This window comes from Kogia breviceps, chromosome 13 (assembly GCF_026419965.1).
Source record: "Kogia breviceps isolate mKogBre1 chromosome 13, mKogBre1 haplotype 1, whole genome shotgun sequence".
NCBI lineage: Eukaryota > Metazoa > Chordata > Mammalia > Artiodactyla > Physeteridae > Kogia > Kogia breviceps.
This window is the reverse complement of record NC_081322.1, coordinates 69,679,225-69,693,063: the sequence shown is the minus strand read 5'-3', so window position 1 is coordinate 69,693,063 and position 13,839 is coordinate 69,679,225. Positions and strand designations below refer to the sequence as shown.

Here is a 13,839-nt window from a genome sequence, read left to right as displayed (position 1 = left end):
CCATTCTCTGAAGACATTTTATATTAATTGTGTAAGACTGATTTCCTTATCTTCCCAACCTCTCAAATGACTTTTTCAAACATCTTTCAAACAAAACCTCACCCAAACACACACACAGAAAATTTAGTAGACATTAATTAATTACTCGCTATCTATATATACTATTAGTCAACACAGTAACACAATAATGTGAGGAAATACAGTAGTGACAGTTTCATTTCCCTAGGAGGTCTTTCTCCTTACTTTAGCAAAGTAGTGAACAATATATGAATCCTACCATCTATGGAGTGTAGTTAGCTACTTAGTGGACTAACTTTGGGCATAAATGGCTATCCAGCATAGGTAACAGCCCATTAAGCAAACATGCAGAAAATTAATCAGCACTTTCTTGCTACCAAGCGATGAAGATTATCTATATCTCCTTTGAAGCAAAAATCAAATTATTCCCAATTCACTATCACCACAACCATCATCAATCTCCCTCACAACACAAATATAAACAAATGTCAGCTTCTTGTTCTTTAAAAGTTAACCTTAATACAAATGGCTGATTCTCAAAATATAGTTTAATGGTTTCACTTACATGCATTTTTTTCTTGGCTTACATGCATATTCAGTCTTTGTAATTACAAGGACATTATTATAAAGCAACACCTTTAATTGAAGGACTGGAAAGAATCATCTGAGACCCGGAAAGATTTAGGATAAAAGTTGGCCTTTTACATTTTTTAATATCTTACATGGTTTACAATTCTTAAGTGGTATCACAAGATACACTTTCTAATATTAATAAAAGTGAGAAGACATTAAATCTACTTATGAAAATTAATAAATACACCAAAAGATCTTTTTTCATAATGGATGGAAAAAAGCATCACTTTCATATAGAACTCTGTTCAGGACAAATAATTCATTGTAGCAGCAGCAGCATGACGAAAAATTAATGTCTAACATGGAAAGTTACCTACCGAAACAGAATAAATATGTAGCTCGAATCGTGTATAAGATAATATATTTGATCTATTTCATCAAGGAAATGTGTTTATTTTTATGAATAAATATTATTTGAAGATGAGTAATGAAACATATTTGTAAAAGGATTAAATACTTTCCAACCTAACTTTAATGTGAAACATTTAGGAGACAAATATTTACTAATCCTGAAGGTATGAACATTAAAAATCTAAACATTAACATTCTAACACACCCTTGCTTATACATGAGAAATCTAAAACTATGAAATGCATGATATAAACACACAAAAGGTATATAAAAGCAATTGTGAAGAGTGATGAGTTAATAGGTTAAATTAATGTAGCACTCAAATAGGAATCATTATGCTATACACTGATGTAGAAAGGCAAATTTTATTCCAATAAATAGAACTGAATATATTACTCTACTCATAAGTATATTATAAATCCCTGCTATATGGTTAGTATTATCTTTTGTGAATGGACTTCCAAATCAAAGAATAAAAACAAAGTATGAATGAATATATATTAATAAAGGGTATTTACTTCACTCATTCCTTCTTAAACAAATTTTTTAGAGCTTCTGTCATAATACAGTAGCTTTAAGAAAAAGTTAGCTATTTCTGAATTCCTACTAAAAGACCATGCTGGTACTTAGCAAACACTAAGTGATGATTTGATTACTAAAATGAGAACACAGATTCTAATTCTGACCACATGGAGTAGTGAGATTTGCTATCCCACTTAAACAACCAAAAAACTAGACAAAATATGCAAAACAAGTTTTCAGACAATGGAAACAAACACGGTAAGACCAAGACATCTGCAGAAAGGAAGCATATGAGGTGACACTAATATCAGCCTAGCATTCTGCCTGGAGGTATATCCCAGTCTAAGGAATAGGAGGGGAGTCCAAAGCAGAGCACAGTCCTCTAGCTGAGTTGAGAAAACAGACGAGTTCACGGAGACTGAGGCAGCTGTAAGGTGAGGGGAAGAGTTCTGAAGAGGATGAAGCTATGAAGAAAAGAAATCCAGAAATCTGTATAGGGGTAAACTTGAGGCTCAGGAGAACCCTACCATAGTGCGTGTGAAGGAGAAAACTCCACATGGTCAAAGAATGAGCTGAAGCTGTGAGCTGGACTGTCCCCAGAGCACACACAGGGCTGGGATGTATTCAAGTTCCAACCAAAAGGACTGGAGAGCCCCAGCTGCTTACCCAGGATATTCAGTAGAGACTCCCAAAGGGACATGCTATAGTGATAGGGTTAACCTGTCCCTAAAGCAAAGGCTACTTTAGATCTGCTCCCCAAAGCTAAAAACAAACAAAATAAAGCACAAAAGAATCTAACTGAACAGCAATTAACTTAACTGTTGGTCGGATTAAATCCCTTCAAGAACAGACATTCAAGAACTTAAAATTCACTCTGTCCTGCAAACAATCAAGAATGACTAATGATGGCAATAGCAGAAGAATGTGAACGTAAGATAAAACAATAAGATAAGATAAAACAATGACAAAATAATGGAAATAGCAGACAATGATATTAAAATACTGGGGAACTATTATAAAGTATATTTAATGGAAACCATGAATAAAATGAGGAGAGAAATAGAACATACACAAAGGAACACAAATGGACCATCCAGAGATGAAAAATATACTATCTGAAATTAAAAATTTACTGGACAGGATTAATAGTAGTTTAGACACCATAAAAGAAAAAAATTAGTGAACTTCAGAACACAGCAATAGGAACTACTTAAAATAAAGCAGGGAGAAAAAGGATTGAAAAAAGAAACAAAAACAAACACAAAACCGGAGTTTCAGTGAGGCGTGGGAAAACACCAAGTGCTCTAACATACATGTAATTGGAATCCGCCCCTCCAAAGGTGGGGAGGTGTGGCAAAAACAATTGACAAATTAAAATTTTTTAACCAGCAAAAATGAGAATGAAATAAGAGCTGTTTCACACAAGAGAAGCTGAAAGAATTGGTGGCAATCCTACAAATGAAATGATAAACTTTCCAACAGGAAAGAAAACGATACCAGATTTAAAACGATCTACACAAAGGAATGAAGAGTGCTAAAAATGGTAATTATGTGGGAAAATATTAAAAATTGTATTTCCTCATTTTATGAATCTTTTTAAAAAGGACAGTTAAAAAATTAAAAATATATTCTAGGGTTTATGGTATATGTATAAGTAAAACTTATAACAACTACAGGCAAAGGACAGGAGAAAAGAAAGTGAAGTTCTTAACTTATATGTGAGGTGTTATATGATAGTAGACTGTGATAAGTTACTGTAAATGCTAGAGCAACCATTAAAAAAATTAAAACAAAGAGGAATATCTAATAAGCCCACAGTGGAGGCACAATGGACTCCAAAGTGTTTCCAAAGAGAAACAAGTAACTGGGATTACAAAATACCTAAAAACCAAAAAACCTGGACAAGCCACAGAAAAATACATGACGAACTGAATGAAAGTGAAAATTTATCAAGCACTGAAACCTGTGCTGCTCAAGAGGATGTAAGCTTTCACTTTGAACAATCATAATTGTCATTAAAAAAAAAAGAATCTTATCAAAGATGATTTAAACTTGCACGGGTGCCAAACATAAGACAATGACAGATAAGGACAAATTACATGACTACACTGATCCTGTCCCCTCAACCTTGGAAACAGGTTGAAAGAGTCTAAAACCAGCATGATTTACTGTACTCAAAAAAGGAGTAATTATTAAGAACGACTATTTTATGATATAAAATGCATGTCTGCATATATGTTTGCAAAAACAAAAATGGAGTACTAATGGATAAGCCAGTAGTCCCAACTTTCTGCGCGTATTTACTAACCTGTCATTGCTACAGTAAAGTATCCCGAGTCAGCTTATAATAAAAAACGATAAGTACTTAGATAAGAAGACTATGGGCTCAAATTAATCGTTACAGGTTCAGAAATGAGCAAAAAACAAAAAAAGCCACTGCTTATCTTCATTGGCTTAGTTAAGCTTATCTGTCATTTAAAAAAATCCAATTTCTGTGTAACAACAAAAAAATAACAGGCAACTGATTATTAATCTTAATATCCACCATCAATCAAAAAATCCAATATTTTTCAGCCTTTATTTAAACTAAATTAAAAATTTACACTTGTGCATCTTATAACATCTTGTATATGAAATATACCATACGTACTTACAACTTCCTGAAAACTACATTTAATTTTCCTATGATCATATAAACATGACTCTGAAAGAACACTTGTACACTTTCACTGAATGTCTATTAACTGTACAATATCACCCCCTAGAGGAAACTTTAAAAAAACAAACTTGAAACTTTATGTATTTAGTTACTTAAGCAAATTTAAAAGGAAGGAATCTTTCTACTTTTAGCTTTATCCCACAACACCAAACTTCACAGAATCAAAATAGTTATCATATGGTGCCCATGTTTAGTAGAGAATCAAGTATTATCTGGCTTCATTAAGGAAAAAAAAAAAAGAGACATACAGAGCTCAGAGATATGTTAATAACATCAAGCCTGTCCTCCATTTCTACCCTCCACTTATTAGGAATCTTCCAGATTACTGCATTGGCTCCCCCTTTCTTTTTCACCAATTTAACTAGTCCCTTTACCTTCACTCTGTAAATGGTATTCTAATTACTACCGACTATCAACAATTTTACAAATAACCATTTCTCATCTAGTATCTGTCACTCATGTCCTGGCTCCATCACTTACTAATAAAAGGACCAGGATTAACTATAAGGTTCAAATCAGATGCCCTGAAGAAAAGTATTGTTATTAATGCCAAGAGCTACATAAATGTTAGTCATCTGGCCTCTTTATTCAGTGACAGCTATAAGGCCATAGTTCCCTGTAGGGACCATAGTAGCCTTAAAATTCAGATCAATTTAACATTTTTGGAGCAACTATTCTTTATTGTGTAAATATGTCTAGTGGCCTAGCACTACCTGGTACAGTAAATGAATAAAGAGCTCCCAGCAGGGTGCAGCCTTCTTAAGTTTACCATCTAGAAGACACAATAGGCAAATGAAAAGCAATTACGTAAAGCCATACAAGGCATAATGAGGACACAGAGATGATGCACCTTAAAACTAGGGAGTTTAAGAGAAGGTCTCCCAGAAAAAGTGACATTCAAGCTAGTATCCAAAGGATAAAAATGAAGCGGGGATGGTAGGGAAGGGAAGAGGTACCAAGGGAGAGAGAACAATGTTGGAAGGCCTGGAGACAACAGAAAGCCAGTAAGGTTCTAGAAACTGAATGAAACTCAGCTTGATTAAAACTACAAAAGATGATGCCATGTTCAAATCATAAGTGGTTCCTAAAGGCACTTACATTTTTTCTGATAGTCAGATGGAGCTACCACAAGTACCTTTAAAAAAAATTTTTGCTTTTAATAAAGCTTTTGTTTTTTAGCATTTATGAGACACGCCCACTTATAGAATAGAAAACATTAAAAAAAAGACAATCAAAAGAAAACCATACATAAACCTAAAGGCCACAATTTCTTCTCCAAGTGTATGTATGTATGTACATATAAGAAAGTTCAAATCGCAGTAATATATAATTTTAGATCCTGTATTTTTTTTTTTTTTTTTTTTTTTTTTGTGGTACGCGGGCCTCTCACTGTTGTGGCCTCTCCCGTTGCGGAGCACAGGCTCCAGACGCGCAGCCTCAGCGGCCATGGCTCACGGGCCCAGCCGCTCTGCGGCATGTGGGATCTTCCCGGACCGGGGCACGAACCCGTGACCTCTGCATCAGCAGGCGGATTCTCAACCACTGCGCCACCAGGGAAGCCCCGATCCTGTATTTTTATATCAATTTTCTCCCATGTTACAAAAGATGCTTTGTAATTTTTAAATGATTACATCACTTTCTATCTAATGGATATAACATAACTTACTTAACCATTTCCACAATGATATGTACTTAGGTTGTTTTGAGCTTGCCACAAATGTATAAATAATCATTCAGAGAATTCTGCATAAAGTTCTTAATATATTAGTGATTATTTCCTAAGCACAAGCTTTTCAAAACTGGAATTACTGAACATCAGATAGTTTTACAATTCCATACACTCTGACAAAAATGCTTTCTAAAACTATGAACCAACTCACACAGCCACACCAATGAAAATTTCACCATATACTCATTTGTACTGAGTTATAACTTTATAGTCCAAAAAAGGTATGCCATTTTAACTTACCTGAATGTTAATAACTAGTATTCTCTCCTTTAGTAGTACATACATATTCTTTGTCCATTTATCTTTGGGGATCTTAGTTTTGTTTTTTTTTTAAATGGATTTATATGAGTGTTTTATATATCAGGGATATTGGCCCTTTGTCTCTAATCTATTGGAAATATTTTTTCCTAATGCAATGTTTTTATAAATTAATTGTACTGTTTGTGTCACATACAATTCCTAAATGTTTAGTTAACTTTATAATTCTTTTATTCTGTGTTTTTTTCCACTAAGCATTTAAAGCAGAACTTTTTAGTAGCAACAGGGATTACCTGCTTGAAGTAGAAGGCAGGAAGCTATGTCAATAGCTTATATGTAAGGTGAGGGGATGATATCAGAGAAACTAAGGAGATAAGTAAAATTTTAAACGTTTGATGACTGGCTGATTGTGACAGGTATGAGGAAAGGACGGGAAGGTTAAATTTGTAATTTTTAACTAATAAATTTGAAAATCTGACAGATATGAAAGATATTCTAGAAAACTTTAATACATCAACATTAGCTCAATTCGAATTTTTTAAATGTAAGAAATTGACAAATATAAAAAAGAACTTCCCCCCAAAACATAAAGTTCTGGCTGTAACAGGGTAACATGAAGAATTCTTCTTAGGAAACTGCTCTTTATCTTCACTACGGTGATGGATACATGAACCTACACCTGACAAAACTATTTAGAACTAAAAACACATGCACATGCAAATGAATACATGGAAAACTAGGGAAGTCTGAATCAGATTAGTGGATTGTGTCAATGTCAGTATTCTGGTTATGATACTGTACTATAATTTTGCAAGATATTACCACTGGGGCACAATGGGTAAAAGGCACACAGGATCTTCTGTATTATTTCTCACAACTGTATGTGGATCTATAATTATCTTAAAATAAAAAGTTTAATGAAAAACAAATTAATGGGATTCTTTCCAGGAATGAGGAGATGTTCCAAATATTAGTAAATTTAATAATTTGTTATTACTTACTACATTAAAAGTTTCAGAGAAGTAAACACTAAGCATATTAGTCAAAAAGTAATTTGATCTATGGTGTTTCAACACTCATTCCTGACTTAAAAAGAAAATAAAAGCTCAAACAATTTAGACATGCAGGAATATTAAGGTAACAATTTAAAAAATGATAAAACACTAGTGTATTCCCATTAAGGCCAGATATAAACCATTTTTGGAAATCACAAAATACTGGAAAGGAGGAGGCACAATGGGCACATCCTATGACATATCTGTGACTCAATCTAATACCCACAAGTCATAAAATACTGTTTTGAAATTCTTTTCATTACGTTTCCTTACTGTAGTAAGAGCATGTGAAAAAACTAAGAATTACCGTATAGTTCATTTATTCAATCAAGAGATATTACATGTAAATTACATAATTTACAATTATCCACCATGGCTTAGGTACTGTATTAGGAGTTAAGAGATTCAACTAAGATAAACTTCTTGCTCTCACAGAGCTTACATTCTAGTAAGAATGGAATATTCATAATATTTAGAACAATGGCATTCATTAAATATTTATGAATGCCAATTATGTGCCAGGTGAAAAAAAGGTATCAATCCCAGTCCTCCAGGAGAACCCAGGAGACGGAAAGATAACAGTGTTGTAACACAATGTGATCAAGATGAGGGACATATGTGAAACAATTTCTAGACCATTCTATGAGGTCAGGAAAACCAATCTGCAAAAAGTACTGAGTTTGCAAGCATAAATTAGTTAGATTAAGAGGAAGTCAGAGGGGATTCCAAGCAGAGAGCAACATATATAAAGCCTCAGAAATAAGAGAATATGGAACTTTTATAAATCAGCAAGTACATTAGCAAAATAATCTTGAATTTTTTGCTCACAAAAAATTCTTCCTTGCTCTAGGAATTCAGAATATTTTTGTTTGCTCTAAGTTTATAGAAATGTATCCCTTCACACATTTTTCAGCTGACATCTACCACTTTTCATCAGACGTTTAAACAGGTAAAAAAATGTAATTTCTGTACTAAATCAAATATTGACATCTAAAAATTATATCACTCTTTCAACTGTAAATACTATAGCAATTCGGTATCTATTATAATCTATTTCAAGATACAAAAAGCTCTCTTTTTAAGAGTCAGAAATAATACACTGTTGTATTTTCTTTTAACCCATATTTCTATTTACTTATCCTATAGAATTTTATTATAATAAATGTATTTGTATGCTCAAAAGTCCTACTTGATTATCCTATCATAGTGCTCTGCAACAGAAAGTATATAAAAATTGAAATTTTGACAAAATTTTCTGAGAGAGAAAGTACTATGTGTTAAAATATTTCTTCTGGAATTGAGTTTTGGCAATTATTATTATGTATAATTGATCAAGACAACATGATTATTTACTTTAATAATCATTACGTATAAATAGTACAATTTTCTTGGAAATGCATCAAATAATTAGTTAAACTGCCTATCTATGAATTAATATGATTTATCCTCATAATGAACCAGGGTAGAGTATTGGTTCTATTCCTACTTTCATTTTTATGAATTTAACAAGGGAGAAAATTCATTCATATAAAGCAGCAGATGAGAATGGAAGCTCTGTCACAGCAAAATCACTGAATTCTTTAAATTCCTTCTGGGTTATAGGCTAAAAATCACATCATCACTTATCATCAAATAATATTGTTAACAATCTCTCTTAGCTGACATTTTAATTAGGTCTGCCTCAAAATTTGTTTTAAGACTAGAAAAGAATCTGTCACCCCATCATTAGAGTATTCATTTTCTCAATTCCTGTGAAGTATTCAGAAAAGATCTTATAAAGAAAGACTCATCATTTTCTTTCAAAGGCTTCTTTTTATACTAAGACAGTGACACAGGATTGGGAAAACCGAAATACTGTTCATTTCAACATCTGCTGGCAGGGAAAAAAAATTTTTAATATTTTAATTTTGTCACTTGTTTTAAATGTATTTCTGAAAAAAACAAAACACTTCAGAGCTAAAGATTTACCTCATTTAAGGAGAATGTCCACCATTTTACATAAATGGCAAAACCAGCTGTTAAAGCCAAACCAATTGGCCACTGGAGGTTTACTTTTTTCAGAAAAATATGACTTCTCTAATTCGAATAAATATGTTAACACGTCCCCACAAGCCCCATCTCATTTCTGAATTCTAATTCTAAAATTTTGATAACCTACAGACCTTTACATGAGCTTGTGACTTGGATGAAATACGGCACTGCCCCACTTCAGCATTTCCCTTTTGTTTCTTACCTCCGGAATGACATGTTAGTAAGGAACAGAGAACAAAAAAGTAAGGTCATATAATGAAAACTCTTACCATTTTGAAACTTCAGAACACCTTAACACAGGCCAGTTTTGAACATGAGATGTTACCCCTAATATATATACATACAAGTGTAAGAGACTCTGAAATACAGAGAAGTTTCCACTGTGGTACGTTCATGTCCTTGTCCCCACAGCTAACCCTCTCCACACCATCTTGCACTTGATCTTGGTCGCAAACTGTCCCTCTGCACTCTTCTGGATAAAATCCAAAATGACCAAACAATGGCTGCTAATAGCTAAGAACAATTCCTCCTTCTTCTGAGATTCACTCTTGACTGCTCCCTTTATAAAAAGTTATATGTTAGAATGTTCCTTTGACATCCTTTCTTTCTCATGCCCAGCATTTTAAAATAAAAGCTTATTCTTTGCTCTGACTGGTTTTCTTCCAAATAAGAGAGAGAAAGATAGGAAGCTCTACCTAATACCTTAATTAATGGAGGTTTCACTAATACCAGTAATTTATTTGAATTGTCCCTTTTTCTGGACACCCTGGAGTATTTTCCACCTTCTCCTCCAGGGCAATACACCATAAAAATGCTAATGAGGTGTCAGACTATGTCCTTCTTCTTTAAAGTAGGAGAAGGGCAATTCAGAACAGGAGATGATTAAAAAAAAAAAAAGAAGAAGCATACTACTTTGCTACCTTGACCAAAGGAACTTTGTCAGGAAAGAAACATACAGAAGTTGAGAATTGTGAAAATGATTCCTGTAGAATTATTTGCATACTGAAGTTTGAAGAGCACTGGTTTAGTACATCTAGAGCATAAATTACAAGGAAAAAAGTCATCATGAGCCATCTTCTGTTAGACAGCAGAATCACACCTAAAATACAACATGCACAGGAATTATCAGACAGCAAATATAAACGTAAATATTTTTTAAAGCATTTAAAGAAGTAAGAGTGTTTTAAAAACACAGTTAACAAAAGATTATCAAAAATGGCTAGCTGATTTAAAAACAAAATGAGAACATCTAGAAATAAAAAATGGAAATAGAAACTCAACAGATGGGTTCTACAATAGGATATGTGGAGGTGAACACAGACCTAAAGAAGTTATACACAATGTAGCACAGAAAGAAAATGGATACAAACTATGAAAGCATTAAGAGACAAAGAAGCTAAAGGAGAAAAATGCAACACATACCTAATTAAAACTGCAGGAGAGAACAGAGATAGCAGAGAAGCAGTACTTGAACAGATGATAGTAGAACATTTTCTAAATTTAATGAAAGACACCAACCTACAAACTCAGGAAGCCAAAGTGCCAAATAAGGTACACAAAAACAAATCAAGGCCTAGAAAATCAGAACATGAACCATAAAGAAGAGATTAATAAACTGGCCATATTTTAAAATTAAGAACTTCTGCACATAAAAGGATTTCATAAATCGAGTGAAAAATCAAAACTATAAACATGGAGAAGACAATCACAATGCATATACCAAAGGATCAGTAACTAGATTATTAAGAAAAGACAATGAAATAGAAAAACGGTCAAAAGCAATAAATAGGTATTTCAAAAGGAAATCACAAATGGTTAATTAAAATATGAAAAGATGCTCAACTTTATTAAGGCTCAGTGAATTGCAAATTTCACTCGAATGAGACATCATTTCACACTCGTCAGATCAGCAAAAATTTAAGTCTAATAGCAGCAAATATGGTGAGTACATTAGCATTCATTTTACTGTTCCTTACATACATTATATACGTTCTTTAACAGGCATATGTTTCATAACAAAAATATTTTTCAAGTGTCACCTGGATTTAGCAAAAAAATGTTTGTTCATGACCCTGCTGAGAGCAATTACAGTGAAATAATGGGCATGAAAACCAGACCGCAATGGGCCAAAAAAGTTCTGTGAGATAAGGATATGATGACAACTACAGACAATTATTTCAAACTTATCTTTGAGGCTGGACAGGACAGCAACTTTAGGGGAATGTCACAGTGAGAGCTCCTTTTATGTTTTAAATAAAGGAAACTGGGGCAAGTTTAGAAAGAAATAGCAAAAGAGGGAAGATAATGACACGGGAAATAAAGGGTCTCTGGGCAGTCACAAAGGTATATAATACAGAACCCATAAACAGGGATTAGTTTTACAAAGAATCAAGGGTTCCTATTTCATTGTTATAAGAGATAACCTCTTTGACTTTAATCACATCATTTTTCTCCTTGCTCTATCACTCCAGTTACAATGGTCACCTTGATCCTCCTTCAAGCAAGACTTTTATGCTTGTTACCCCCTCTATGGAGAGTACTCTTTCCCCGGTGATGGTGATGCAAAGCCTGCCTTCACTCCTTTCAAGTCTTGCTCAGATGTGAACCCAGTAAAGCTCTCCCTGACCAGTCTAAAAATGAATTCCCTTCCTCACTTCCTACCACCCTACTCCTGGTACTCCGTATACTTTCCCTGCTTTATTTTTCTTTGTAACCTTCTAATATTCTATATAATATACTCATTTTATTGCTTAATCTCCCCACCCCATAGTATGTATGTTCTATGAATACAGGACTGTAGTCACAGTGCCTGGTAATGCTCATACAGGTAGAATCTCAATAAATACAAGCTGAATGAAAGACTAACGGTCCCTACTTGAGGAACCTCAAAAACAAGTATAATGGAAAAATGCTGCTACAATTTGAACAAGCTGAGGTAAAGCCTTGAAAGTAATCAACTTACTGCCCACAGAAGTGGTGACATTTGAGTTAGACCCTGAATCATAAGGAGTTTGCCAAGTGGAGAAGAAAGGAAGATGGTCCAAGACAGTGAAGAACGTGGAGGTTTGAAAGGGCCTTGCAATTTCAGAAATGAAAATGGGGTCACCTGGAGTATGGCAGGGATGACAGTGGACCATTTTTTAGCTAATCTTATAACGACCACAATAGAGGACACATTATATTGAGCTTCTCAAGGCTAAAAATCCTTTTCAGAAGCTTTATAGTTGCTTAGTTATGTGTTTTATTTGCAGTAATATTAGAATATGGAATATGAAATAAAGTTTACTGGACCTTCTCTCTTCACTGCAAAGGAAAAAGTGTCAACAAAATTTAATCTGTTTTTTTCATCACCTGTAGATTATAAGCATCACAGTCAACCAAAGTGAGACTATTGCTACCAAATGTCTCAACCCCAGGTATTATTCAAAATCAAGACTATAAATTCTCATTGGTGGGACAGGGTAGTTTGAATGCAGAAGGGGGAATGGACAAATCCAAGTACTTGTTTTGTAGCAGCTACTCTCCATTTATGAATTTTTGAATGCGCTTGCACGTTGTCCTAATTCACCTGCACTTATTACTATAGTTTCAACTAGTCAATCTTCCTTTTGTCCACATCACTATTGTCTTTGGGACACTTACCTTCGTTTTAGCTCCAACTCAATTACTTAACTACCCAGGTTATTATCAGGATTCCCTGGTGGCGATAGGAGGCTCTAGTGTGTACACGGAGAAAAAAAACCCTTAGAACAGTGTGTTCCAGAGTTCACGAGCCCAAGTATTCTGTTTAAAAATATTTAAACACAAGACTGGATAGGTGGTGGACACCATGGTCCTTTTTAAGTTTTGCCTTTCTGGGGCCTTCGAGGGGGCGGAGAGAAGGTGTAGATCCCTGAGGAGGGCGGGGCCCCAAGGGATTCCCAGGGCAAGTCAGAGGTCAAAGCTCAGATCTAAACCAAGGGGAGCGGGGCCTGCCTTAAGAACCAGGGGGCGGTGTGTGGGCCCCGAAGGGTAAGTATGACCGCGGCGACTCGGAAAGACTCACAGTAATAGGCCACCACAGGGTCCCGCTTGTCATGCTCCTGAGCCGTCCTCAGATGATGCTGTATGCTCTTAAACTGTGGTGGCAGCGGGGGCAGCGGGGGCAGCGGAGCAAGCGCCGCCATCTCCACTCCAGGAATAAGCCCTTCTTACTCGCCGGCCACCGACACTTCCGCTTCCGTCTGGGAGGGTGCGCGCACTAACGCGCAGGCAAATCCCGCCCATTTTCCCGTTGCTCAGCAACATCGAGGCAACTACGGGTTCCCAGCAGGGACAACCTCAGTGCGCCTGGCTCGTAGCAGTTATAAAGCCCAGAGGAGGTGGAGCAGCTTGGCTGTGATACCGCCTATGGCACCAGCGCTCCCTGCTGGCCGCTGGACGGAGGGAGAAGAGATTTTGTTTTATTTCTCTTCTGTTTCCCGCCTCTACCCCCCTTTTGTGGCTGAAGAATGGGTAGAAAGAGAAAAACAAAAAGAAAATAA

At 35.1% G+C, this 13,839-nt stretch overlaps 1 protein-coding gene across 1 annotated transcript in view; it reads right to left on the bottom strand.

Annotated features, from left to right (window-relative positions):
• VTA1 (vesicle trafficking 1) overlaps positions 1 to 13,564 on the bottom strand; it is a 69,369-nt gene extending 55,805 nt beyond the window's left edge. The window contains exon 1 of the mRNA XM_059082954.2: positions 13,362 to 13,564. Within this exon, the coding sequence (XP_058938937.1) occupies positions 13,362 to 13,482 (121 nt within the window). The 5' untranslated portion in view covers positions 13,483 to 13,564. The remainder of the gene's footprint in view (positions 1 to 13,361) is intronic.
• Between the last annotated feature and the right edge of the window lie 275 nt (positions 13,565 to 13,839).